The sequence below is a fragment of the Prionailurus bengalensis genome, chromosome C2, assembly GCF_016509475.1.
Source record: "Prionailurus bengalensis isolate Pbe53 chromosome C2, Fcat_Pben_1.1_paternal_pri, whole genome shotgun sequence".
Classification (NCBI taxonomy): domain Eukaryota; kingdom Metazoa; phylum Chordata; class Mammalia; order Carnivora; family Felidae; genus Prionailurus; species Prionailurus bengalensis.
This window is the reverse complement of record NC_057350.1, coordinates 96,696,176-96,724,155: the sequence shown is the minus strand read 5'-3', so window position 1 is coordinate 96,724,155 and position 27,980 is coordinate 96,696,176. Positions and strand designations below refer to the sequence as shown.

The following is a 27,980-nucleotide window of genomic DNA, read 5'->3' as shown; positions in this document are numbered from 1 at the left end:
TAGGGCTTAGCGTCTTTTCGCCTATCTGTAGAGGATATCAGAGGGCAACGTTTCTGCCATGAAATAGGACTAATCAACTTAGTTGAATTCGTATTTAAGGCAAGGTGAATTAATTAAGACGGTTTCTGAAACAGTCGTCAGATGTGCTTTTAAATCTGCATCCAGAGGAGCTTCCGCAATTGAAAGAAAATCTTTGGATGGTTCTTCCACAAGCAATGTCAAAACCAGGAAGACTTCAGAGAGGATGTAAGTATATATATCTACCCTTAATGAGTCCAAACTCAGACGAGTTACTTTTAATAAAATGTTTGCACATATAAAATAAATGGACACTTTTATCTTAAAAGGAATGCGTGTCTACATGGATCAAGTGCACAATGGAGAAGTAAGGAAATCGTCTTGGATAAATACCATCAACAGCATTCCTGCCAAAATCGCTGGGCACATTATAAAAACAAAACACATTAGACTTTGGAAAAATGAATTTTTATAAAGAAAGGCTTAGATTTATCTACAAATTTGGTTGGCTCCCTTATTGCTAACAACATGTTAGCTAATAAATTCTTATTTGGCTGAAACTACTGAAGAGTTCCTAATGATACACTGCTCATGTCAAATAAATAAATACTATCTGTCACACCTTAATTTTATTTTAAGTAAAAGTAAAAGGAAATTTATTTAAAATAAAGTCAGCTCAAAGTTGTATATAAATTTATCAAGTGTTTTCTCATCTTCAAATAGATTAAGTACCTGCCTCTGTGTGTTGCTCCTATACATTTACTATGCGTTATTCTTCTAATGGCCTTTTGTTACTGCAGATAACTATATTCCAAAAAGAATTACGATGTGCGGACTATGAAATGTCAGAGTAGAAACTTTGAGAAAAAAACATTGAGGAGCAGTCAATGATAATTATGAAAAAAACCCTCTGTTAACTATTTCTTAACTCATTCTTTCTAACAATCTCACTAAAATATCTAAAATTCAGTTCAGTTATACGGGTACTACTAGATGTCACTTTGACCTACGTACAAATTTATATACAATGGGTTTTGCTCTACGATCTTTTGGAGAAAGTGAACGTAATTTATTCAAATTATAGCAGTGCATAAGTTATGTTGAATTCAAGTAGTGAAGATATTACATAATCTCTACTTGCTTAATGATGAAAAGGTTTAGTCTGTTTCATTACAGTATTTGCAAATGTGTCTAGAACTTTACATCTCAAGGAAGCATAGGTGGCTCTAATGACAACGAGCTTCCAGAATGAAAAGAAGTGAGAGGTGAGGGAAGCATGCACACACCATATGCCTTCACCAACACTTTCCAGGGTTCACATTGTGACGCAATGCATTTAGAACGCTGCTTTAATAAAGTATATGCCTTTAGGAAAAGTGAAATATATTTCAGGGCCACTGCCAAGTGCTTCGGTACTAACTGCCTTTGTGGACAGTGATGCTTACTACTACAGTGATACCTCATTTCATTTATATTGTGCTTGTGTATGCTTATTGTTATTTAAAACAAAAATTAAGTCTAGCTGACCTCCAAAGTGGGCTGTTAGTGACACAACTCAAGCCAGTAGAAAAGAAGCCTCTAAGTTCCTTCCCTATCCTCGGCAAGGCTGGGGAGGGGCGGGAATATGCAGAGACCCAGAGTCAAAGTCCTCTTGAGGAGAGGCTCAGAGCAGAGTCAGGAAGAGGGTGCAGAGGCCCTCTGCAAAACTAGGTGGGAGGAATGTTTTGCAATTATTGGGGGACCAACTGAGAGAAGGTCAAGGAAAAGAACAAGAAGCCTGGGCTTGAAATGTCAAAATTCCCCCAAGGGGATGTTTCACAATGGAGAACTTTAATGTTCAATTCGAAATTGTTTTTGACACTGCCCCCTCCCCCCCAATCTGATTGGCCAATTCTCAGTCAAGTTGGCTACACAACACGTTTGCCTTGTGTGAGTGCTTTTTTGTGGATACTGAGGGAAATGGATGGCATTCGGAGTCAATGTAGAGCAGAGAGGAAGGAACAGCTACAGGAGGTGGGCTGTCGGCCAGACTGGGAACCCCGCAAGAGCAAAAAGTCAGTGCCTGACCACCCATGAGGATGAAATCCTTGAGGAAGAGGTGGGGTGGGGCTGATGGAGACATCAGCCACTCAGATTTTTTTTTTCAATATATGAAATTTATTGTCAAATTGGTTTCCATGCAACACCCAGTGCTCATCCCAAAAGGTGCCCTCCTCGATACCCATCACCCACCCTCCCCTCCCTCCCACCCTCCATCAACCCTCAGTTTGTTCTCAGTTTTTAAGAGTCTCTTATGCTTTGGCTCTCTCCCACTCTAACCTCTTTTTTTTTTTCCTTCCCCTCCCCCATGGGTTTCTGTTAAGTTTCTCAGGACCCACATAAGCAGCCACTCAGATTTTAAGGAGCAATGTCTTTTGTCTTTCTTTCTGTTATAAATGGCCATGATGCACATTTGGGGTAAAGATGCTTTAAGTGTAACTACTTCTTCCACTTGAAATAGGGCTTGGATAAGTTTAGAATCACCTTGTAATCTCAGGAAACTATGTATTTGGAATATCAGTACAATTATTTACATTTCACACACTGTTTTATGTAATTATTTTCTAAGCTTTTTATTATTGGATATAAAAATAAACTTTTCACACTTCTAACTATGACTGTGAAATTAGCATGATCTCTCTTCTCACCGTGAATTTTTCTGCTAAGGGTATTGATAATGAAATACTTTTGGACAATTTATTGGTCTTCCTACTTTTTTAAATGTTTTTATTTATTTTTGAGAGAGAGAGAGAGAGAGAGAAAGAATGCAAGTGGGGGAGGGGTAGCGAGAGAGAAGGGCACAGAGAATCCAGAGCAGGCCCTGTGCTGAGAGCAGACAGCCGGATGTGGGGCTCAAACTCACCAACTGGGAGATCACGACCTAAGCCGGAGGTGGCCACTTAACTATTTTTTTTTAATGGTCAGGCACCCCAGCCTTCTTATTTTTTTAAAAAAAATTTCCTATTTATTATTTTTCTAAACTGAAAATGTACTTAAGGAAGTGTGAATTATGCTTTAGCACTAACATGCTTTTCAGAACCCAGATTAATATAGGACACCTAGAATAGCGAATGTGTGAAGCTACTAAGGATTGTTTTATACCTTAAATAAAAGATCTCTGTAAATATCTCCCACTAGTTTTCATTTAAGAATTTATATTTTTTTTCCTCAAGATTGTAGAAACATTTAATTCTACTGATCTACTCTTAGAATGTAAAAACTGTATTTGTAAAAACTTACAAATACAGAAGTTATTTAAAAACTAATTTATTTCAATGAGTCCAATCCCAGAAGTCATGCATCATACATGCAACACAACAAATATTCCATATGTAATTGCTCAAATTCAGGCTTGGCCAAACTCAGATCGCACCGACTTTAATAAATGGTCACAGTATAGCCAATGAGAGACTGAAATGGAATCAAACTGACACCTGGCTACTATGCACCAGGCAAGCATTCAGTGAAAATCTGCTGATTTGGCAAGGGCTTTAGTTCATGAACTTCATGTCTTACTACTACTGCCCTAATCAGTTGAGACAGAATTAGCACTACCTAAATCGTCTGTGTGCTGCCTGGAGGGGTTTGTTGAGGGTAAGAGTCTGAAGATAGAGATTAAGGAATCCTCATCCTCCTAAAGTGCTGGGCATCCAGGATTAGAGCTCTGGGTCAGAGAAATCCACGCTGAATGCAAACCTAAGCACCGTTACACTCCGCACTTGGGATTACCAGACTCACTGCGTTTAAAATGGATATCCCCGTCTGCATTTTGACTCAAGAGCATTTCATCTGCCGTGCCAAAGTGACCTTGGTTCACTTCATTTGTCTAGATGTTTCTAAAATAAGAGGATACCCTGAAAATGTGAAAGTTGATATTTAAAGACTCATGGGTTGATCCTATGACACCCCAAATGGTGAGATTATAGACACCTAGATTTGGAGCCCAAGCATCTACCTTGCTGATGAAGGGAAAGATCTGGCCAACCCCAGAACGTTTCCTTGGAAGTCTCCTGATAGTATTTGCTTTGAAATATAATTTGATTTAGAGCTGGGAAACCGTTCTGTGTGACTATAGTGGTAGATGCATGGCATTCTACGTTTCTCAAAACCCATAGAAGGTACCACGCTAAAAGTAGGCACACAGGTAAACTGTGCACTTTGGATGATAGTGACGTGTAGGTATAGGTTTACTGATGTGCCACATTCACAAGTGTGCCACTTTGGTGCCAGACATTGATAGTGAGGAAGGCTATGCGTGTGGGGCAGAGGGAGATATATGGGAGCTCTTTGTACTATCTACTCAATTTTGCTGTGAACCTAAAACTGCTTTAAAAATAAAGTCTATTAAAAAATAGACTGCATAAAAATTTGGCACATTCAAAATATAACAACAGAACACAAAAAGGGTACCTTGGTCCATTCAGGTTGCTATAACAGAATACTGTAGTCTGGGTGGCCTATAAATGCAGAAATCTATTTCTTGCAATTCTGGAGGCAGAGAGTCCAAGGTGAAGGCGCCAGCAGATTCGGTAGATGCAGTCTGCGAACCAGATACAGTCCAGTGAGGACCTGCTTCCTGGTTCACAAATGACCACTTTCTTGCTGTGCCCTCACATGTCAGAAGGGATGAGGGAGCTCGCTGGTAACTCTTTTCTTTCTGTCTTTTTTTCTTTTTTTTCTTTCTAAACTTTATGTATTTTGAGAAAGAGAGAAGGGGAGGGGCAGAGAGAGAGAGGGAGAGAGACAGAGAATCCCACGTGGGCTCCGCACCATCAGCACAGAGCCCAACATGGGGCTCAAACCCAGGAACCATGAGTTCATGACCTGAGCCGAAACTAGGCACTCCTCTCTAGTATCTCTTTTCTAAGGACACTAATCCCATTCATGAGGGGGTAGACCCCCTCGTGATGTAACCACTTCCCCAAATATTTACCTCCTAATACCATCATATTGGGTATTCAACATATGAATGGGAGGAGGCATAAAAATCCAGGGTATAGCACCAGGCAATTAAACTTTTAGAAGAAAATTTGGGCACCAATAGATATGATGGTGGTAAGTTAAAAAGCACTCGCTTACAAGTATAAGGATGAAAGGAAACTAGGGAAGCCAAGTGGAGCCCAAAACCGTAACACTGAGATGTGGCAGATGTCACTGACTCATCCTTCTTGGGGACCTTCATGGCATACATAGAGATACTTCTCTAGACCTCGGAAATAAGCTTACATTTTAGGTGCAAACTTGGAGGATTGATTAAAAAATAATAAACTACTATATCAGATGTGTAACAAAATTTTATAGATCACATTCAATCTCCTTGGCATTACAAAAAGAAAATAAACCGCACCCAAGAACCATAGGATCCAGAACAGTTATGTTACCAAGAAGAGTTTTAAGCAGATTTAAATTAGATCAGACTTGTCTCTGATGCTCCATTTCTTCATCTCTGTTAACCTGATAGCCTTGAGTTCCCTGCTTACTTCACTAAACGCGTGACTAACAGTAAAAAAAACAATCCTGCTGTGTTGTTGCAGACAATGGACCCTACGGAACCTCGTAAATGTATTCCTCTGTCTGGTGAACCTGGTACTCCAGAAGAAAGGCATTTGTGCCAGCTCTCTACTGGAATGACATTAGAAGGTAATCACCTTGCCTCAACAGCTCCACACACTGTTGCTGCCAGTGGGGCAGAGGGAGATATATGGGAGCTCCCCGTGGCCCCCTTCCAAGTTCATCTTCAACCATGGGGAAGTCCTTCCCCATCTCAAGCACCTGCCCCTCTCAGCTTCTTGGTCTGAAGGCTCCCTCCCACACCACAGGAGCTCCTTGCATCTAGATCAGGCATAATCCAGGGGCTGTTTACCCGTCTCTTTGTCTTTCATTGGGACAAATCCTGAGGTGTGTTCCACAAGATGTCTTAGCAGCGTTGATCCCCAGTTGCCCAGAGTAGTAATCCACACATTAATTCTCCCTTTATCAGCTTTTCCCTTCCTGATTTCACTTCCCCACTCCCCCTTGTGAGCTCCTTGGGACCACTACCTGCATTCAAGTCCTTGTCTGAAGGCCTTCTTAGGGGGAATGCCAGAATAAGACAGCCTCATCTGTTTTTGGTGACTAATTTTTATGGCATTTCCCTCAGGTGACGTGTGTGAGGAAGAGGGGTGGTCCAACATCTAGGCAATCCTTGCTCTGGAGGGATTCTGCACCTCTCCCTTTCTTCCTTCTTTTTCCTCCTCCTTCCTCCTGATTCGTCTCCAGCATCACATAAAATGCAAGATAAACATTATATTTTATAATTTTAAAGATTCTATCTCATTCGTGGGTAAGTTCAAACTTCTGCCAAAGACAGTCATTTTATGACACAAATGAAAGTTCAATAACACCCAGATGTGTCCCACATTGTTCTGTTGTGTAATGGACTAAGGGGAGGAAGGGGGCTGTGCACCAGATTGCACACGGAGGACCTGAGATTTCAAGGCATGACAGTGTTCTTGACAGAATTGCAAGCCCATGTCTGACATATACCCAACCTTTGTTCTTTGTTGGCATTCTCACCGTGGCTGGCAGGTACCTGGCAAATATTTTTATTTTAATCCTGACTAGTCACTAGACTCTCTGAGGTCACTATCGGAGAGGAAACTATACTGACCTCACAGAAACCCAGTGAAAAGAAATCAACATAAAGAAATGTTTTAAATATATGAATGGCAAAAGCCAATGTTAGGTGAACTACGGACTATGATCATTAGGTTTCAGTCTTAAAAAGAAGCTAAAAAAGGGATAGTTTATTTAAATACCATTATATTTTTAGTTTTTGGTCTATATGAGTGTATTAACTGTTTTAACAATCAAATCAAATATACATACAAGAAAGGAAAAAATGAAGATCGCTACTTTGAAAAGCAGAACATTTTCTTCCCGATTTCCTAATTTTTCAAGTTTATTTCTTTATTTTGAGAGAAAGTGTGCACAAGTAGAGGAGGGGTAGAGAGAGAGGAAGAGAGAGAGAATCCCAAGCAGGCTCTGCACTGTCAATGTGGAGCCTGATGTGGGGCTCGAACTCACCAACCGCAAGATCATGACCTGAACTGAAGTCAGACACTTAACCGACTGAGCCACCCAGGGGTCCCTCCTAGTTTCCTTTTTTAAAAAACACACTTGTAGGTATCTGGGTGCCTGGGTGGTTCAGGCAGTTAAGCATCTGACTCTTGATTTTGGCTCAGGTAATGATCTCACAGTTTGTAGGATGAAGCCCCCACTTCAGGGATTCTTTCTGTCTCTCTCTCTCTCTCTCTCTCTCTCTCCGCCACTCCCCCACTAATGCGTGCATGCATGCACACTCTTGTTCTCTCTCTCAAAATAAATAAAATAAAATATTTTAAAACCATACTTGTAAGCATCTTGAATTTTTTGAAGTGACAATGGAGGATGAAGGAAAAGCGACAATGACCTGCTTGACTAGTATTTGTTTAATATTTAAAATTACTCAAAGGACATGAATAATTAACAGGAAGATGTAAACCAAAATGTTATCCTTTTAACAACGGTCCCTATTTCTGGTCATTAGGTTCTTCAGATAAAGTTATGCATCCTGTGTTCATGTATATTTGGATACAACTTGCTCACTTGTTCTGATTAAACACAGTCCTAGTCTATATCTACTTTAACTAGATGTATTTTTAGCCACTATGATTTTCCCTTTTCTATTTTAATCTTAACAATTAAAAAGGAAGATTTTTCTAAAGATTGAACATATGGGAAATAGACACATTCGTACCCCTGGAAATATAAAAATCAAAGTAAGTTGTAAGAAAGGAGGTTGGTATTTCTGGAATCTTGCAAGGCTGGTTTAATTTTATTATTGCTTGTAATATGGTGTGGTATTTCCTGTGAACTCATCAACGAATTCCAAGGACAAGCTGAAAATCACTGAGTTCTGCAGTTGGGTCTGGGAGCTCACAGTGAAGGGGGTTTTGTGTAAGTGAAAGTTTGGTATAGCTGGTCTCCCCAGATGTTGGGGAAATACAAAAGGTGTTTGTTGTGTTCAAGAAAAATTCAAATAGTTCACTAAAAGTGTAGTTTTTTGTTTATATATTTATCTGATTCTTTTTAGAACTCCATCAGTGGCGAGAGATATTGATGATAAATCCAACGATGGCCATGAATCCTTTACTGACGGCACCAGGGCAGCAGAGGATGCCACTGGTTCCTTCATCATTTGAACCTCCAACGGTGGATCGGTATTTCTTTCCAATATACTATTCTGTTCGAAGGAGAAAATGGATGACCATTAACGTTTCAAATGATGGTGACTCCAGTTTTGTTTTCTTGTCTAGTGTCACTTCCATGAACTGTGGTGCACAAATGCATATCAAGATGCTCTGCTGGCCACACGTTCAACACACTTCCCATCACTTCCCATCTGGGGCCTGCTTGACACACTCCACACATAGCTAACAAGCACTTACTATGGGACAGGCATCATACAGGTATAAACATTGATGTAATCTGCAAGGACTGCCCTAACAAAATACCACAGACTGCATGGATTCAGCGACAGAATTTTATTTCTCCTAGTTCTGGAGTCTGAAAAGCCATAGATCACGGTGTCGGCAGAGTTGATTTGTGATGAGGCCTCTGTCCTTGGCTTGCAGACGGTCGCCTTCTTGCTGTGCCCTCACCTGGCATTTTTCTCTGTGCATGCACTCCTGCTTCCTCTTCCTCTTCTTCTTCTAAGGACACCTGTCCTATCGGATCAGGGCTCCGCTGTTATAGCCACATTTAACCTTACGTACCCCATGAAAGGCCCTATCTACAAATATAGTCACAGTGGGAGTTTGGACTTTAACCTATGAATTTGGGAGGAACACAACTCACTCCATAACAGTTGAGTACCCTGGTTTTCTCATGATAGAACAATTTTTTTCTTTCAATAAAAGTGACATTATCAGTACTTAGGTTGTACACTCTGGTAGTTTCTTATTTTCCCCTCTTTAGAATATTTTGACATTCTGAGAGGAAAGTAATGTCCATTATTTATTGTTGTTGTGGGGTGTGAACAATAAATTTTGACTTCTCGAGACCACTGAAGTTTGGCAAAACAAACAAACTGCCCACCACATAGTCAAACACTGATCCCAGATGGCAAAACCCAAGGCAAAGTGTGTCCATTACATGAGAAAAGAATGTGGTCAGAATAGTATGTTGGTCATGGGAAATCAGAGAGCAGTATTAATTTGATTAGATTTTTTCCAGACATTTCTAAAACTTTTTTTTTTTCTTGATGTTTCTGTTGTGTTGTCAGCTGGGTCAATCCTTCCTTAGTAGATGTTTCTCACCACATTTCTACTGAAACCAAGAGGCTGCAGGATTTTTGCATCTTATTTTTGGAAGAGATGATAGAATCTCATCTGGCAATTAGAAAATCTCACTGCCTATGCAATGGAAAATTTGTACTGTTCCATCCTCATTTTATCTATTTTATATCTTTTTTTCCTAGAGATTTATTGTCTTCCACTGTAGCTCCTGCTGACCCAAGACAGTTTTGTGTTCCTTCCCAATTTGGATCCTCTGTTCTACCAAATGCAAATATACCGAACGTGCTATCCAATCATGTCTACTCAGGTATGAGCAATCGATGGTCTGTGGCACCAGTGTGACCTGGATGGCTGCATTAAGTTCTGCCATCGTGCCATCGCATTTACTGCTAAGTTTGGCAAAGCTGTGTGGCAGGTGTGCTTGTAAGTTCTGCACTTGCTACCTAGGTTTCAATCATGGTTCCACCACTAAGCGACCACGTGTAAGTTGCTTAACGCCTCCAACCACCAATTTACTGAGGAATAACATGAAAAGTTGCAATATCTCTGTCTTATCTTACATGTGAGGAACTAAAGGGGTCATGGGGAGATGAGATCTGAGAGTTAAGGGGGCTTGGGGCTGTTTATCTCTGGCCTGATAGGTCAAAGTGGAGGCTTGCCTTTTATCCTGAGTAGGAGGGGAAGCTTTTGAGGAGTTTGCACAAAGGAGCGACATGGTCTGACTTACATTTTACCAGGATCGCTCTGGCTCCTGTATTTGAGACAAACTTGATAGGATCAAAGCTCTGAAGATAAACCGATGGGAGTTAATGGGCTATCAGAAGAGCCAAAAGATTATGATGGGTTGGCTCTGGGTGGTAACAGTTGCATAGTAACATGTAGTTGGATTCTGTAATTATTTTGAAGGTAGAAATAACAGATTTTCTCACAGTTTAGATATGAGCTGTGTGAGAGAGAGGTCTTAAGGAGGATAGCAAAAATTTTGGTCTGAACAATGAGAGGTAGAGTTGTTATTCACTGTTGAGGAAGAGTGTGAGAGGAACAGAGTTCTTGGGGTGGGAGAGATGTTATGGGCTCTGTTTTGCTCCTGTTACGTTTGAGGTACCTAACAGATAATCAGTGGGAGATGTCAGGAAGGCAGCTAAAGTGAAGAGAGGACTTCTGGAGACAGCTTGGAGATATAATTTTGGAAGTCATCAGCATAAATGAGACTAAATGAGATCATCTTTAGAGTGAGTGTTGATAGAGGTTAAACGGATGATATCTAGGACATACCAACAAGATCCAAAAGATGAGAAGGATCAAACAAGGGAGAAACAGGAGAAAACAGTGTGATGGGAGGAGACCCAGGAGAGCCTGGTGGCCTTGAAGGCAAGGGACGAAGTTTTAAGGAGAGAGTGAGCATCTGGGTCAAGTATGCCTCTCGTAGATGAAGTAGACAAAAACTAAGAATATATGATTAGATTTAGCTGAGTGGAGCTCATTGGTGATCTTGATAAGAGCAGTCTCAGTAGAGGGCTATCAATGAAAACATGACTGGTGGGGGCTCAAGAGAGATTAAGAAGAGAGAAATTCCTCATCATATAGAAGATCAAACTGATGTATCTTATCCCCCAAAACTGTATTCATGAGTTTCTGTTTGTCCCTGCTCTCCAATTCCAACAACTCTCAATAGATAAGAACAAGTAGGAGTGAAAAGCCTGGCACAAGAAAAAATATGATTGGTGCCAGGGCCAGTGAAGACACCAGTCTGCCTGGATCTGAGCATGTTGTGCATGGATCCAGTGCAAGGGGATAGGGCGTAGAAGCCAGGGCCTGACTGAAACTGGACACACCCACTAGAGTGTTCCAAGGACCAAAAAGGTTGTCCCAAAAGCTAATCCTGGATGAAAACCCCATCTGGCGTCAAGAACCCAGTAAATCTATAGCCCATGGTTACAGGCAACACATAAATAGACCAGTGAAATAGTTGCATTGCTGACTCAGAGCCCATCTTAGTGATAAAGAATCTGGAAGCTGCCAATGTTTGGATACAAGCAAGCAAATTCACCACCTGTCTCAGGGACAGAGGTCAGGTCTCCTGCCTCAAGGCTGATGTGTAGGAGAGTAAGCAACGGAAAACTAGGGCCTCGGTCCTATAGAAACGGAGCTACTAAATTAGCAAAATAGAAACCAAGACACAAATCTATTTCAAAAAATTGGGTATCAGGAAGAAAGTAGGTTATTACAGCTGGACTAGCACTAAGTTTGATGTCATCTATTTAGGAAAGAGAAAGAAACTTGGAATAAGTTTGGGGATTCCAGATTTCAGAGGGTCCTAAAATCCAGGTAATTAAAATTGTGCCCTCTAAACTGGACTTCTCGTGAGAAATTTCTCAGCATTCTTTTGCAGTCAGTACCTCATGGGTTGATAGTTTCACCCATGCTGGCTCTCTAGAGAAGAATATTTTGAAGCCACTGAATTATAAAAAATATAAAGCGTTAGCATTAGGAGGATTTTAGAGGTCACCTCATCCAATCTCTGAATTTTACGAATGACAAATAATCTCCCTTAAAAAAGATATAGCATTATTTATTTTAAGATGGGTTATTAATAGGAGTTAATGAGCTCTTCTAACTTAGTACAAAGCATGTGCAAGAAGAAATTCTCTCATGATACTGACCGCTGTGTTAGGGAGAACAGATTTTCACATGTAAAACTACATAAAACAAGTACAATTTGTATGTCTATTATTGTTGAAGAATTCTCTGTGGACCTGTGCTGGTCTATGAAGAGGTTGTGCAAATAAATGCATAAATAGATAAACTTTTGCAGCAATTTGACAGGGTAATTCTATGTCTATTAATCTGATCGTTTTTTACATTACACTTGTAGTTGTCCTTGTTTTCATTTCAATTTTATAAAAGTTTGTTTTATTGTATTTTTTAAAAAAATTTTTTTTAATTTTATTTCTGAGACAGAGAGAGACAGAGCATGAGTGGGGGAGGGGCAGAGAGAGAGGGAAACCCAGAATCTGAAGCAGGCTCCAGGCTCCCAGCTGTCAGCACAGAGCCCAGGGTGGGGCTGGAACTCACAAACCGTGAGATCATGACCTGAGCCGAAGTTGGTCGCTTAACCAACTGAGCCACCCAGGCTGTTTTATTATATTTTAAAAAATTGTTTTGGCCCATGATGGGTGGAAATTTTAAAAGAAAAAAAAAATACTAAAGCATCTGTATAGACTCTAAGTGCATTAGGAGTACAGAGAAAGAAAAAAAAAAAAAATCAATAGAGTATAAAGTTACCAGGCAAGACTAGAGCCTTGAATTCCATAATGCTGCTGTTATTTCAAGACACTTCAGAAGACTGACACAAAGAATGTAATTTCTACCAACTTCATTGAAGGCATTTTGCAAAAAGTATCTTCCTCAGACACACCAAAAAGTCCACATAGAGAGCTTTATATCTTATCCATGAAATCATTGCATTTATTTCCAGGGGTTTTGGTGCACAAGAAGCACTTAGTTACTTTTTTTTTTAAGGTCAACTGATTTCTCTTGCAGCAAAAGAAAAGAAAAGAAAAATGATCCGTTTTTGCTTTAAAAGCTAGAAACAAAGAGATCCACAGTTCATTTCATTTTTTTTTTTCCTTTTCAAGTATGGCAGGAAAATGTCACCAATCATGAGACCCATACTTAAAGAAAAATAAAATTATCTAGTGTTTTATCATTCCATCACCAAAGTAACTCTAAGATGCTGAACAGCAATTATCTGATATTGTTTCCAACACTGTGCTCTACTGGTGGGTGGGTGTTCTTTTAAATCATTATATTTGATTTTTATTATCTTTAAATGGACATTGTTAATTTGTTTGTGGGGTGGGATGGTGGTTTTCTTTTTTAAGGTTGGGGCATTTTACCACCTGAATCCATAAAGGCAATGGCAAGAAGGAATGAAATGATTCAAAGGCAGCATACTGCCAGGTAACATAATGGTGTTGTTTTTATTTATTTTCTATTCACTTGTTCATTGATTTTAGATGGATAGATAGATAGATAGATAGATAATAGATAGATATAGAGATACTTTTTATATGCATTCATTATATTTGTATTTTGTGTTGTATACATATACAAACTCTAATTATATACATATTAGATAGATAGATAGATAGATAGATAGATACCTGATTACATACAAAAAGCACTTCAGGAATATTACAAAAAGAAATATATACAAACATATATTTAAGTTAGTTACAGATAAAAGTAAGATTAGAAATTACATAGTGAATCTATGTCTGTAAATCTTAAGAGTTTAATAATGTCTCATAATTAAAATGCCTAGTTGTGAGTCCCCTGAAATTCATATTTGCACTTCTGTTTTAAAAGACTTCAGTTCTGCCCAAATATAGGAGCTAAGCTTGCCAACCCCACTTCGGACTCTACAAGCAGAGCCCAGGCAGCCCCATATCAGTGGCCCCAAAAGTGGACTTCAGCTGTAGCAACTAGGAGAAAGAAAAGACAGCAATAATGACTAGGGCATGGCCCCGGGGTACAAGAAGGCCTCAGACTCAGTTTTCCATCACTGAACCCTAATGAGTCCAGGTGATAACCAATAATCAAAATAAATTAAGCAAAACCCCCAACAAATCCTCCCCCACAACTCCTGCCAATTGCATTGATTTGTAACAGTTGAGACTTGCGTTGACTTCCTTGAGTCCCACTAAGATTATACTGTGGGGTTTAGAAAACTCTTTCCAGAACTTTGATTTCTTCGAGGATTAATTTCTGGCAAGAAACTACCCTGTGCTATGTTATTCCCATTCCTGCGAAATTTGCCAGATCTATTAGAGCTAATGCTTTAAAAACAGGCCTTGGACTTCCATTGTGAGATTCGGCCAAACCTTTCATCCTCAGATCTCATTCCAAACTCTCCTTCCCGGTGATTTTCAAGGGAATTCGTGTTTCCACCCAACAAACTTCTGACAAGTAGTGGGAAGACCTGGGAAAAGCAGAGGTTCCATCTCAAGGAACACAGAGAACCATTAAGATTATATTTCTAGCAGTTTTCTTGGGGTGTATAAAATATATTGTTTTGTTTTTAGGATGGAAATGGAAATGCATGCATTTTACCAGCAAAGGAGAATAGAAAAAGTGAATCCCAAGGGACTAGCAGGACCAGGGATACCATTCCTCTATACCTCCAGCATCCCTCCTGGCCCAGCCAACTACCATGGCAGGAGCATGCTCCCTGCCAGTGACCTGCATTTTCACAGAAGCACCCTGAGAAACCTTCAGGGAACCCCCACGATAGTGGCAGCTGGTCCACATTTTCTAGAAAGCTGGGGTCAGAAATGTCGTCGTCTCAGGAGAGGTGCTGGGAATCAGAAAGTTCTAGACAGCGATATTGAGAGCTCTAAAAGCCAAGGAGAAGAAAAAATCTTAGGCCAGACTCATGTGATTTCCTACGAAGAGGATGAATTTGCAAAAGAACCAGAAACCGAAGCTCTCAACAATCAGAAGCCAAGGGAAACCAATGAAAAGCCAGCTCTTGGCAACACCTGTGGGGAGCTCGAGCCCACCCATAAAAAACCTTGGGGAGCTCATGGTGCTCCCCTAGAAGCAAAGGCCTGGGATGGTGCAAAGGAGAAGACTTCAGAGCAAGGCTTTGCAGCCTGTGGTGAAAAGAATGGGGTTTGTCCCCCAGTTCCTCGACCATCTCTGCCAGGTGGGTGTCAGGGGCCAATGGCAGATTCTAATGAGCCACAGGTCACCACGCCCTTAAGTTATTACATAATGTACCATTCCCATCGCGTTTCCTTTTATTCTTCTTTTTCTTAATCCTATTTAGGACTACGTCTTCTTGAAGTCCCTTTATTATGTTTGTTCCAATAAGCCATATTAGTGAAACTTGTCTCTATTTATATATTGCTGTATAGAGAATTTCCAGCCAAAGCTAGGAAGGCAAGAATGAGGAAGGATGGGGAAACCTACCAGAATTTTAAATTAAACTTTTAATTTAATTTGCTATTAATTTCTTCAATACAAAATAGAGGGACTTCTTCCTTAAAAGTATGAATTCCATCTCCCCTGTATTTAAGTGCAGAAAACAATAGACAGTTAAACAAAAGCATTAATTTTCAGTGCCCATTCCTGTTACGATAACTTATTACCTAAAAACATTAACATACTACCCTCCCAAACAAACAATGAATAGTTTCTAGAACTTCTTTTGGTAAAAACATTTTAAAACACAGGTATTTGGGGAAGGTGGTTGTAATCTAGTCACCAAGCCAATTGTGTTGGTGACTTACCCTTACAAAGCGTTAACTTGCCATTTCGATGAATATGTGGCTACATTCTCATGTCACCTAGAGAGCATGATAATTCATAGAATATCATAGAACGTGACAGTGTTCATCTGGAGAATGAAATCCACAGGGCATGTCTATTAGAACCTGAGAGAAAATGAAGCAGTATGGAATGTCTTTGTTTATTTACGATAATGCTGTCGTTAAAGATCCTTTAAAAGAAGGAAATAAAGGAGATTGCTAAATTTTTTAGAAAATATCTCTCAGTATTGTTTAAGGAGCTTGCACGTAGATATGAAGGGACCCTCTGTGGTAATAGAATATAAGGAAATTAATGTAACTATACATAAAAACGTGTTCTTAGTTTCCCCTTTTCCTGGAAATTGTATACCACAAAATAATTTCCTTTCCACTTTTAAAGGAGCGCACCCACTGGTTACAATTGGGGAAAATCTGTCTTTGGATGAAGATATTCAGAAATGGACCGTGAATGACGTGCACAACTTCATTAGGGGCCTTCCAGGTTGTTCAGATTATGCTCAGGTGACTGAACATTTAAGTACTTTCATAAAAATAAGACATTTTGAAATATGTTTCCTTCAACACGGGTTCTGCCAAACTTGCATTTTTCTCCCAGAGAAGTTTGCTTCTCTGAGTTTGCTTCTAATCTGCCCCTCGTATGTCATCGACTGACCGGGGACAGGAGCCTCTGATTGCTGAATCTTGGGTCATGTCCCCACAGCCCATCTGCAGGGGAGGCTGGGAAAGCCAATGTCTGGCATTAGTTTCTGTTCCGTCAAGATTCCTGGGAGATAGGAATTTACCCAAAATTAGGAGATTCGGAGGCTAAACATCCAAAAATATTGAGAAGTGATGAGTACTTTCCCTATTCTTCCATATAGCAAACATTGGGGGGCACATACTTCTGTACCAGAAGTTTTAGGCTACTCCTAATAGGTAATAGAAATATATTCTTTATTCTAAAAAGAATAACAAGCCTACAGATCTGAAAAATAAGAAATTAACTACCTTAAAATTCTCTATTTATGCCAGGGCAATATGCAAAAGTGAATACACACGTATAATTCAGTCTGGTAGATAAAATAGTATTTTTTTGAATCATAATGAACCATTAGGACAGTTGGAAAGAAGACTAGCTCTCCTCACATGGGAAAACTGGTGACAAAAATAATGGGTTGGCCGGTTTTTGAAGTTTATGTCAATGCTACATTTTCATATATAAAGTTTATTTTTTCAAGTGATTTAATCACACAATTTTAAGCTGCAATTTGCTTACTAAATCTGGTGTCGTTATCTTTGGTTTATATATCAAAGGAAAAGAAGGCAAGGAAAGGACATTATAATTTAACATAATTAACTGATGTTAGAAATGACTTTTTTCAGATCTTGGTTTTATGATCATTTTTTTTTCTTCAATTTAATGCCATTAATTCTTCTACTTTTTCTTTCCTTTTTTTTTTTTGTTCTGTTTATGGGACTTATGGAAAATTAGATAGAGGAGCAGTTAAGAGCATGGCTTATGAAACTAGAAAGTACAAGTTCAAACCCTGGCTTTTCCGTTATCTGGACATGTGACCTAGGACAAGCCACCTGTCTTCTTAGTGCTGTTTTTCATCTTTAAAATGGGGATAATTACATAATTCATCCTCAAAGGATTGTGGTAAGCAGTAAAGAGGGCCTGGCACCTTATAAGTTCTTGACGAGCGTTAATTTCACCATGCTATCAGAGGCTCCTCAAGATAACGGGTTCCTTATCAGGCAAGTTGTATTCTTTGAGTTATCCACTTTGTCTTTTTGCATACTTTGTAAAAAAAATTTGTCCTATTTTTCTCCCATTCAATGAGTCTAACCTTATTATTTTCTTATTAGTCATTGACCATGGGGCAATCCCTTTTTAAATTTACCTATTCCACTTGTCAAGTGCCGCACCAACTGCCAGTACAGCAAAGTTACCAAATTTTGATAACAGTCCGAAATAAGCAACAGTTGAAATCAGCAATAAGCAATGAACATGTGATTGCTGGCTTCTGGGTGGGCCGAATCTGTTTGGCCCCTCATTATTCTTCATCAGCCAGTGATCCACAGGCATGGAAGTGCCGCGTATGAGACCCGCTCTTGTAATAAATGATGCTACGTGCATTTCATACTTTATCATCCCAAACGTCTTCTTGTGGGTACGTAGAAGTCACATAAGCACGAATACCCCACACTTTGCTGACTCATTATCTCTCACCAACAGGATGTCAGCGCTCCTTTCCCCACCCCAAGAAATGGAACAGTTATTTCTAGGTGTTTCTCAAATGTGGTTAGGGTCAAGTTCTGCTCTTGTTTCTTCATGAGTCTATTCCCTCTCAGCTGGTGACTGCTGGTGAAATCAACAGCAAGAACATTGCCCTGCTGGGCGTGCCCCTGCCGTGTTAGGGACAGTATTCCGTACAGAAATGGAGAGAGTCCCCTTGGATGCAATTGAGCGCAACAAGCTCAGAAGCAGCACAGCTCGGGCACAGCTGTCACTGGAACCCTTGTCTAGTATGTCACAGCCTGGGACTAGTCAGGGTCACACCCACCATGTCTCCCACACCCACCCTGCCGTCTTCTTTCTCATCTCTGCCTTAGGTGGCCGCTCAGCAACCTCCTACCAACTGCCTCCTGTAGGTATAAAAAGAAAGCCAGAAAAAAATAACCACAACTAAACCTCAAAGCTCCTATGCAAATGAATTCTTTTAAATAGAGAGAGAGAGAGAGGGTTGGTAGCTCAATTGTTCAGGGACATCCAGGAGAGCCTGTGACACATCTTGTTTGTTCTAAGTAAATGTCTCATTCAAGGAACTCAGCAGATAAAATATTCTCTCCCTAAAAGAACTGAAATTACTAAAATTATGTGTACATTTATATGGTGCTCCTGGCTTAAACTGCTGTCTTGACAATGAAGTAGGAGGGACATGTGAGTGACACGGGCATATTCTGCAACTTTGCCTCAGGCCCAGGTTCATCCATCAGGGCTGAGGCTTGGGTCCTCATGCAAGTCAGTCCCAGCTGCCAACCTGTCTCTGTTTGAAAAAGTATCCTGGGGCAGCTGGGTGGCTCAGTTGGTTGAGCATCTGCTGATTTTAGCTCAGGTCATGATCTCACAGTTCATGAGTTCGAGCCCAGCATCAGGCTCTATGCTTACAGCTCAGAGCCTACAGCCTGCTTCAGATTCTGTGTCTTCCTCCTTCTCTGCCCCTCCCCACTCTCTCTCTCTCTCTCTCTCAAAAATAAGTAAACATTAAGAAAATTAAAAAAGAAAAGAAAAGAAAATGCATCCCTTCATTGCTCAATGGAATCCCTACAAAGGAAAGAGAAATGGGCCAAACCTTCCCACCATTAATACATTTAACTGTTTCCACCAGTACCCCTTTCCCTGAATAGCAGCAGGATTACATAGCGAAAATCCTGGATCAGAATGAGAAACCTTTTATTTTCTAAGTTCTCTACTTGGCAAGCTCAGCTTCTTGGCAACTCACTTAACCTTTTCTACACTGGTTGTCTCATTATTATAATAATGCCTACTTTTTGCTGAACATGGACTATATGCGAGGCACTGTATCAGGCACGTCGTTTAGATTATCTTTTAAATTTAATGTATACCAATTCCATGAAGAAGATATTAACTCTATGTTGCAGCCTCAGCTGCAAAACTGAGCATCACAGTGTCTAAGAGAGTGAGTGCTTGAAAAATGTGTATGAGACTACAAATCTAGCTCTTTCCACCACAATTACTTTATGCTGAAGATATTGGGCCATATGGTTTATAGTCAAGGGTACCTGGGCCCCTAGGTATTGTCAAAGATGGTAAAAGGAATCCTTAATTTATTCCTAATACTTCAAAAAACGTTAAGAGAAATCATACATTTCCCCAAGATAAGGCTACAAGCCTAACCAAAGTGTCAACTTTTTCACTTTAGCCTAAGATAAGTTAGTTCATGTTAGGCATTCTATAATTTTCTTTTTTTTTTTTTTAATTTTTTTCAACGTTTATTTATTTTTGGGACAGAGAGAGACAGAGCATGAACGGGGGAGGGGCAGAGAGAGAGGGAGACACAGAATCGGAAACAGGCTCCAGGCTCTGAGCCATCAGCCCAGAGCCCGACGTGGGGCTCGAACTCCCGGACCGCGAGATCGTGACCTGGCTGAAGTCGGACGCTTAACCGACTGCGCCACCCAGGCGCCCCATAATTTTCTTAATTAAAGTAGGAAACAAAATAATTACTTAGCAAACACAGTTTATAAATAACTAAAATCTATTAGAACAAGAATTTCCTAGTACAGAAGCTTCCCCAAAAGACTTGACTTTTCAGTCAGTCCTGAGGCATGCCCTCCAATATAGTGGACACAAGGCAAATATGGTTCCCCTTGCCACTGAACTTAAAGTCCAGAAGAGGGACACTAGTAAGGAGTTCCACATCAACGTGGAGATGCTACGAGAGAGCAGGTACGGAGCATGGTGGGCACACACGGGAGGGCCTTGTGGCTTCCTGAAGGGAGAGGCATCTGTAAGTGAGATTACTAGCTGAGGGGGGAGGTGAGGTGGAAGAGAGGCAAAGGAGAAATTTCCAAGTGAAGACCAGGAACCAGAAAGAATTTAGCACAGTTGGGATTTCGAGATAGCTTCCAGTGGCAGAGAAGGCCAGGACCAAGTGAGAGAGGGGACAACGGCAAGATAAGAGGCTGGATGAGGGGAGGGGGTCGGGTCACAAAGAGCTGTGGAGACCCAGGGAGGGACTGTGGCTTTATCCTGGAGGCAGTGGAGGTTTTAAGCGTGAGTGGCATACTTAGCTTTATATTTCAGAAAGGTCACTCAGGTTGCTCTTATGAAAATAGGTTGAGGGCAGCAAGACTAGTGGGGAAGCTCTAGATCCAGGGTAGCACCAGTGGGGCGGGTAGACAAGAACACTATGGAAAAGGCAGAACTGGCGTGATTCAGCTTGTGAGTTTAAGGTATACATTAGGGAGCCTTCGGCAGAAAGAGATATTCACTGAAGCCAAGAGAGAGACTGAGATGAATCAGGAAGACCAAAGAGCACCGGAGGCAGAAGCCTAAGGAACCCTAACCCATAAACATGGATAAAGAAATGATAGCCACACAAGTGACTGAGAAAGAAAGGCAGAGAGCACCCAGGAGGGAGCGCCTTGCAAAGGCCAGGAAAGGCCAGGAAAGAGCTTTTTTTTTTTTTTTTTTTTTTTTTTAATGAAAAAGTAGTCAACAATGTCAAATACAACCAGGAACGCCAGGAACATCCATGCACTTGGTAACAGCAGAGTCACCGGGGACCCAGAGACAAGTAGGTTTAGTGGCTTAGTGAGGGTAGAAGTCAGAGTCCTTGAGACTGAGGAATGACTGGACAGTAAGAACATTGAGGCAGGGAAGATCAAAACTCTTGAGAAACTGGCCTGTGAAGGGGATGAGAGGTATGGGGCTGTATCTAGAGACAGAGTGAGGAAGCGTTTGTGTAGGTGCCTTATTATTGTTTGCTTAATGATGGAGACTTGGGTAAATGCCAATGGGAAGGAGCCAGCTCAAGAGGGGAGACTAACACTGAGAGAGGGGGTTATCTGCTGAGTGAAGCCTGAGGTGGGAGGGGTGAGGACACACAGTACACATGAAGAGACTGTCTTCAAACACTGAGAGACCCTCTTCCACCATATCAGGACCAAGGGAGAAAATATAAGTTTTTAGGTTGCTGGGCAGAATTAGAGGAAGTTCTTGTCTATTGGTTTCTTTCCTTTCCTTTTCTTTCCTTCCCTTCCCTTCTCTCTTTTCCTTTCCTTTTCTTTTCTTTTTTCTTTTTTTCTTTTCTTTTCTTTTCTTTTCTTTTCTTTTCTTTTCTTTTCTTTTCTTTTCTTTTCTTTCAATTAGGAAGTTATACAATCTGCTGAAAATGAGGGAGGATTCTGTAAGATCTTAAGTTTGAAGAGCGTGAAGAAAGCTTGAAAATAGAAAAAAGAGAAAACTTATCAGTAAATAGAGGATTGCCGGGCAGATGGAAGCTGGAGATCATGAAATTACAGCACTACCAAATCTGCCCAGATTTTTGATTCATCTCTTTATCTGCCTGGAATCTTTGTCCACCAGTGGCCTTCCTAGTTTCCAGAAGAAAAGAAGGCACGGCACTACACAGGCAGAACAGATAGGGCCCCGGAAAGGCCGAGCGCCACAGCATTTGCCTGCATTTCCCTCTCCTCCCCTTGCCATGCACGCAGGGCAGTGGACCGAGACACTGCACCTGTCAGCGTGAGAGGTAAAATTTGTCTGCCATGGTTTCCACCCACCACACTTTACTCAGCCTATTTGTCCATTCATTGGTTTGCCCAGCAACATTTATTGCACATCTACCATATCCCAGCCACAGCATTATAGGGGCACTGGTAAACAAGACATGGGCCTGCCCTCAAGTCATAACCATTGCAGGTTGGAACTGAGTTCCAGAGACAGAATTACAATGTACTCCAAGAGTCATTAAAGAGCACAGGCGTGCTACTGGATCACAGAAGAGAGAGTAACTGAAGTGTCATCCTCAAGCAGTCTTAATGGTTCCTTCAAAACTAAAATACCTATATATGAACAAGAATTTGGGGGGTGCCTCAGTCGGTTAAGTGACCAACTCTTTTTATTTGAAAGAGAGAGAGAATGTGTGTGTAAGTGGGGAAGGGGCAGAGAGAGGGAGAGAAGTGGGGAAGGGGCAGAGAGAGGGGCAGAGAGAGAATTCCAAGTAGGCTCTGCACTGTCAGCACAGAGCCAGATGAGCGGCTCAAGCCCATGATCCGTGAGATCACGACCTGAGCTGAAATCAAGAGTCGGATGCTTAACCGACTGAGCCACCCTGGCGCCCCAAGTGACTGACTCTTGATCTTGGCTCAGGTCATGACCTCACATAGTGAGTTCGAGCTCCGAAAAGGGCTGCACACTATCAGTGCAGATCATGCTTGGGATTCAATCTATCTGTCCCTCCCCCTCTTGCATTTTCTCTCTGTCTCTCTAAATAAATAAATAAATAAGGAAAGAAAGAAAGAAAGAAAGAAAGAAAGAAAGAAAGAAAGAAAGAAAGAAAGAAAGAATTGGGGGGTGGGCACCTAGCTGGCTCAGTGGGGAGAGCATGCAAGTCTTGATCTCAAAGTCATGAGTTTGAGCCCCACATTGGGTATAGAGATTACTTAAAAAAAATTGTTTATTTTTATTTATTTACTTATTTTATTTAAGAGAGACAAAAGGGGGGTGGGGAGAGGAGCAAAGGTAGAGAGAGAACATTAAGCAGGTTCCACGCTCAGCATGGAGCCTGACACGGGGCTCCATCCCACCAGTGTGAGATCATGATCTGAACTGCAATCAAGAGTCGGATGCTCCGCTGACTGAACCACCCAGCTGCCCCACACAGGAATTTTTTCCAAAGACATGCAAAGTTAACACCTTTTGTTTTTGATAAAGGTATTTAAAGATCATGCCATTGATGGAGAAACCTTGCCATTACTCACCGAGGAGCATCTTCGCAGCACTCTGGGATTAAAGCTAGGGCCGGCACTCAAGATTCAGTCACAGGTATGGTGAGTTCTCATAACCAAATATGTATTAATGGTATGAGGCTTAAGAGAAATATGTTACCTTTCTCCTGTTGTAATACGCACAATACCCACTTAACCTCTTATTAAGCTTTGCCCCTCTGTGGCTGGGGACCTGACAGAAATGGGGAAACCTGAAAGCTTTGGGGGGGGGGTAGTGGTACTCATTCCTAGCTATGGTTGGGAAGGCACAAAGCAGTGGTGTGCTGGTGAATGTCTAACAACTAGTTCCCTTTAAAAAACAAAATGAACGCTGACTTGTAGCATCTGTTAATTTCTGTAATGTAAATACGCCTACGATGGCTGACAAACTCCTAATGTCATGTCCCCGAATTCAGAATCGCGGAGAGAGGCGCAGCAGTGCCCCATTTTAGAGCATGTTCACCATATGGATACACATAACTGACCTCAGGAGCAGAATAATAATAATTAATAGTAAAATCGTTAGGTAACAACAATTAAGGAGTGATGAGTTTTGAGTATTGACGACTCGAGTTTTCAATATAATGTATTTAATTGTAAATTTATATAATTTAATTTTTAACAATGCCACATTTAGCAACTGCTTTGCAAACTTCCCGAAAATGTAACGATTGGCTCTTGAGACTGGACCGAGCCAACTCCAGTTCATGACTTCTCACCATCTCCACTGCTTCCTTCAGGACTAAAGCACCAGTATCTCTCATTAGATTACTGCGTTAGCCTTCTGTTTGCCCTGCTCCGCCTTTGCCCTCCCAGCGCCTATGCACAAAACAGTTCAGGATGATCCTTCTAATACATAGGACAGACCATGTCACCCTTTGGCTCAAAAGTCTGCAATAGCTCCCCATTTCCTCCAGAGTAACCGCCCAAAGTTTATATCATTTGTGCTCCTCTCCACCCACCACTATCCTTACCTTCCTGACCTCATCTTCTACTTACCTCCCCTCTGCTCCACACCCCCCAGTTGCTGCTTTTGACCATTTGCCTCTGGATGCTGCTTAAACTTGTCGGCAAGCTCCACCTAAGAGCCGTTCCCTCTGCCTGGGATGCTCTTCCCCTGATATCCTCATGCTTTGTTCCCTCACCTCCTTCATCTTTGCTCTGCTATATCTTCTTAATGAAGCTTGCTCTGATCACCCTATTTACGATTGTACTCAGCTCAGGATCCATGCACACTACTGCTGTTCCTTTTCTTCTCTTCTTTTCTTCCCCAACAGCACCTATCATCTTCAATCATACAATGCAATGCATTTATTATATTCATGTTTATTGTTGATTCCCCCCCCCCCCCAAACCCACTAGAATGTAAGCTCCGTGAGAGCATAGGTCTTTGTCTGTTTTGTTGACTAATGTATCTTTAGAGTATACAAGACTCATAATAGGTCAAAAGTTATTTGTTGAAAGAGTGAGTTTCCTGAAAATGAAACCAAGAATCATCAACTGATTCTTCCCAGAATTTATACAGAACTGAACCACTTTACAATACATATTTACGCAAAGAACAATGAGACTTCAAAATGTCCTTCGAAAACCATTTTTCTCTGCCAAAAAAGTTTAGGGTAAAGAAGTTCTTTATTTCTAGTGTAAATACCTTAATGTTTCCATTGGTATTCTTTTTTTTTTTTTTTTCAACTTCTTATTTTGGAATGATTTTAGGTATAGAAAAGTTGCAAAGATAATAGAGTTCACCCAGCTTTTCTTAAGGCTAACATCTTACATAATGTGGCACATTTGTCAAAACTAAGAAATTAACATTGGTACAATGTGGTATTCACTTTTAAATAATTTATTTTTCTTTTAATTTTTTTGTTTATTTATTTTTGAGAGACAGAGAGAGAGAGCACGAGCAGAGGAGGGGCAGACAGAGAGGGAGGCAGAGAACCTGATGCAGGTTCCAGGCTCCAAGCTGTCAGCACAGAGCCGGACACAGGACTCAAACTCACGGACCTGAGCCGAAGTCGGATGCTTAACTGACTGAGCCACCCAGGCGCCCCAACAATTTATTTTTCTTTAGTGAGGATACTCTCCCTCTTGGCATTCTAATGACACTGCATGGTTTTTTTTTCTCAAATCTGATTTACTTTGGCTTTAATTTATCACTCTGGCACTTATTTTTTTCTGCCTTAACAACGTGGCCAGCTCTAAGCCTTTCTTTTTTCTTTTTGAATATAGTTGGCATACAGTGTTACATTCTCCAAGTCAGTCTTCATCTTGTCCTCACTTGCCATCGCTATTAGCCCCAAATCATTTTCACAAGGCTGTAGTCATTTCCTGTGCTCACACCTAATGTGTATAAGTAACTCCACGGAGCCCAAGTGAGCTCTCAAGTCCAGGCTCCATCTGCCTGCACAACAGGACAGAGCTCCCACAGAAGGTGTGGGGGAAGATCTCAATCTCCAAAATGGGAAGCAGGGGCAAAATTCCATTATAGTAAGCCCTGCTGAGAAGAAGAAAATCCACCCGGATGACCAGAAACTTAGAAGGTGGACCTGAACAGGGCATGCAAGGCATACAGGACATTACTGGAATCTGAGAACCCAGTATTGTTAGAATGGAAGAAGCTGGGTTTGAGCTATGACAATGTGAACGACGTAGAAATCCCCTGGGTCCCGTGGAGGGTGAGGTTTGTGTAAGAGTCCAGTGGTTAATGCTGGGGCACCGAGGCCCAAAGCGGCAATGTTTATGTCTCAACACTAAGGCAACTTGAAGGCACCTGTGTGCTGAATCTCCCTAAAGAATTGCAGCCTCAGCTTAGAGAAGTGCCAGTTGGGCATTGGTAAAGGTGGAGTGGGGTGTCTGTGGGATCTGTTGAGGGACCCTTAGGAAAGGGTGAGGTGGAGTAAACTCAGAGTGAAATGATTGTGTCACAGATGAACCACGGCAGACCCAGAGCCAGGAATTACAAAGTTACTACCACGGTGATATCCAGTTTTACAGTAATAAATGCTGGATGTTTCTGAGAGAAAGAAAAAGCCCCCACATCCTAGAACGATGTCCCTCACAACTATCTAGATGCCCCATGCCTGAAATTACCTATCCTTCCTGCCATCTGTGCCTAAGCAGAGGATGCCGGGTTATTGAAAGAATCTATAGACTTAATTGTTATAATCATTTTGTCTCCACAGGTGTCTCAGCAAGTGGAAAGTATGTTGTATAAGAAAAGTCATCTACTTCCTACCCATACAAAACAACCATTTGATCAACCAGCAGATACATCCCCTCTTTTGGATTTTAATTCCTGGGGTGATACATTGGATGTTCCTTGTTCCCAGGATATAACAATTCCTAAATGAAGCGAACAAGATAGCATGAGAAATTAAAGCCCTCAAGGAGCAAGAACAGTCTTTATCAGTTTTCCAAAGAGTCCAGGACATTCTGAAGGGCGTGTGAGGGTTTCCCAAGATGAGATGGAAGCTGGGAAGAAGAGAAAGCCAGCCCTCCTGGAGCCCTTAAGGAGGCCTTGCCCAAGAGCCTTCCTAATGTGACTTCAGCCCAAAGTGGCTGCAGGTGTATCCTTGGAAGCAAATGCTGAATGAAGGAGAGCATTTGCAAACACCAAAAAAGCTACAGTTGGATGATTCCATGAGGAAATCTCCGAAGAAGCCAAAAGAACCAATAGTGAAAAAAAAAAAAGAGTTCCTTATCTCCCTTCATTCATTTCCCATCCCCCAACCCAGAAAGAGACCAAGGCAATCCCGTGGAGTTGAAAGATGTAGAAGAAAAAGTGGCAAAGTACAAAAATGAGAAAGAGAAGCTGACCACAAGGCCTCCACTTTTTCTCACTTCAGGCTTCCAGGCTGAAGAAGGACCAAGCCAGGGAAGAACAGAAGGTTTAACCTTTCAGTTCAGAGAGACCGTTATTCAGCATTTTCTTGCTGACATGAAATTGTCATGACTCAAAATAACTCCTAATTATCTGAGACGGAGATGAAAAGTAACAGTACCCACCTCAGATTTCCCACAAGGGGTGGGGATAGAGTTATCTCTGCAAAGCAGGTTTGAATTGGCTGGAGGGAGGGGAGAAGATGAAGGGGACTTTCTGCTTGTCCCCGTGGAGTCCCTCTCAACTTTACACTTAACAGAAAGCCTCTGAAAAGATACACAAGAAACGGCTAGGAGTTTGCTCAAGGAAGGGACTGGCAACAGGGGCATGAGGGAAACTTAGCACACACCCTCCTGTACATTTTAAAGGTCCAACGATGAGAATGCATTTTCTATTTTTAAAATTTACATTTAAAATGAAGAAACGGTAGCAGACAGCCTCGAAGGTAGCCCCCAATGATCCCTGCTTCCCGGTCCCTGTGCCCTCGTGTAACGCCCTCCCCTCTTAGGTGGGATGGACTTACTGACTCTTTTCTGGTGAACATAATATGAAAATCATGATGGATGTCACATCTTTGGTTCTTCTGTCTGGGATGCTCTTTCTCTGTCTTTGGAATCCCTGCTCTTGAGGGAACCAGCTTCTATGAGTCCAGGCAGCCCTGCGGAGAGCCTGAGTGATGGAACATGGAAACAAATCTTCTGAGGCTTGTCAAAAGCCACATTAAGGAACTTGAACGTGGCTTCTCCTCAGTCAAGCATTGAGATAACTACACATGCAGCTTCTGCCTACAGCTTGATGGAGGGCCTGAACCAGAGGTCTCCATTGAGTTGCTCCTGGATTCCTGACCCACAGAAACGGCAAAATAATAAATGTGTTGTTTTCAGCCACAAA

General features: G+C 41.3%; 1 protein-coding gene across 1 annotated transcript; it reads left to right on the top strand.

The window, feature by feature from the left end:
* On the top strand, window positions 1–27,980 carry SAMD7 (sterile alpha motif domain containing 7). Its single transcript, XM_043594937.1, has 9 exons — window positions 1–246; window positions 5,592–5,697; window positions 8,171–8,297; window positions 9,557–9,681; window positions 13,259–13,337; window positions 14,462–15,084; window positions 16,089–16,210; window positions 23,154–23,264; window positions 26,392–27,980. The coding sequence occupies exons 2-9, from the start codon at window positions 5,595–5,597 to the stop codon at window positions 26,557–26,559; spliced, it is 1,458 nt and encodes a 485-aa protein (XP_043450872.1). The 5' UTR covers window positions 1–246; window positions 5,592–5,594; the 3' UTR covers window positions 26,560–27,980.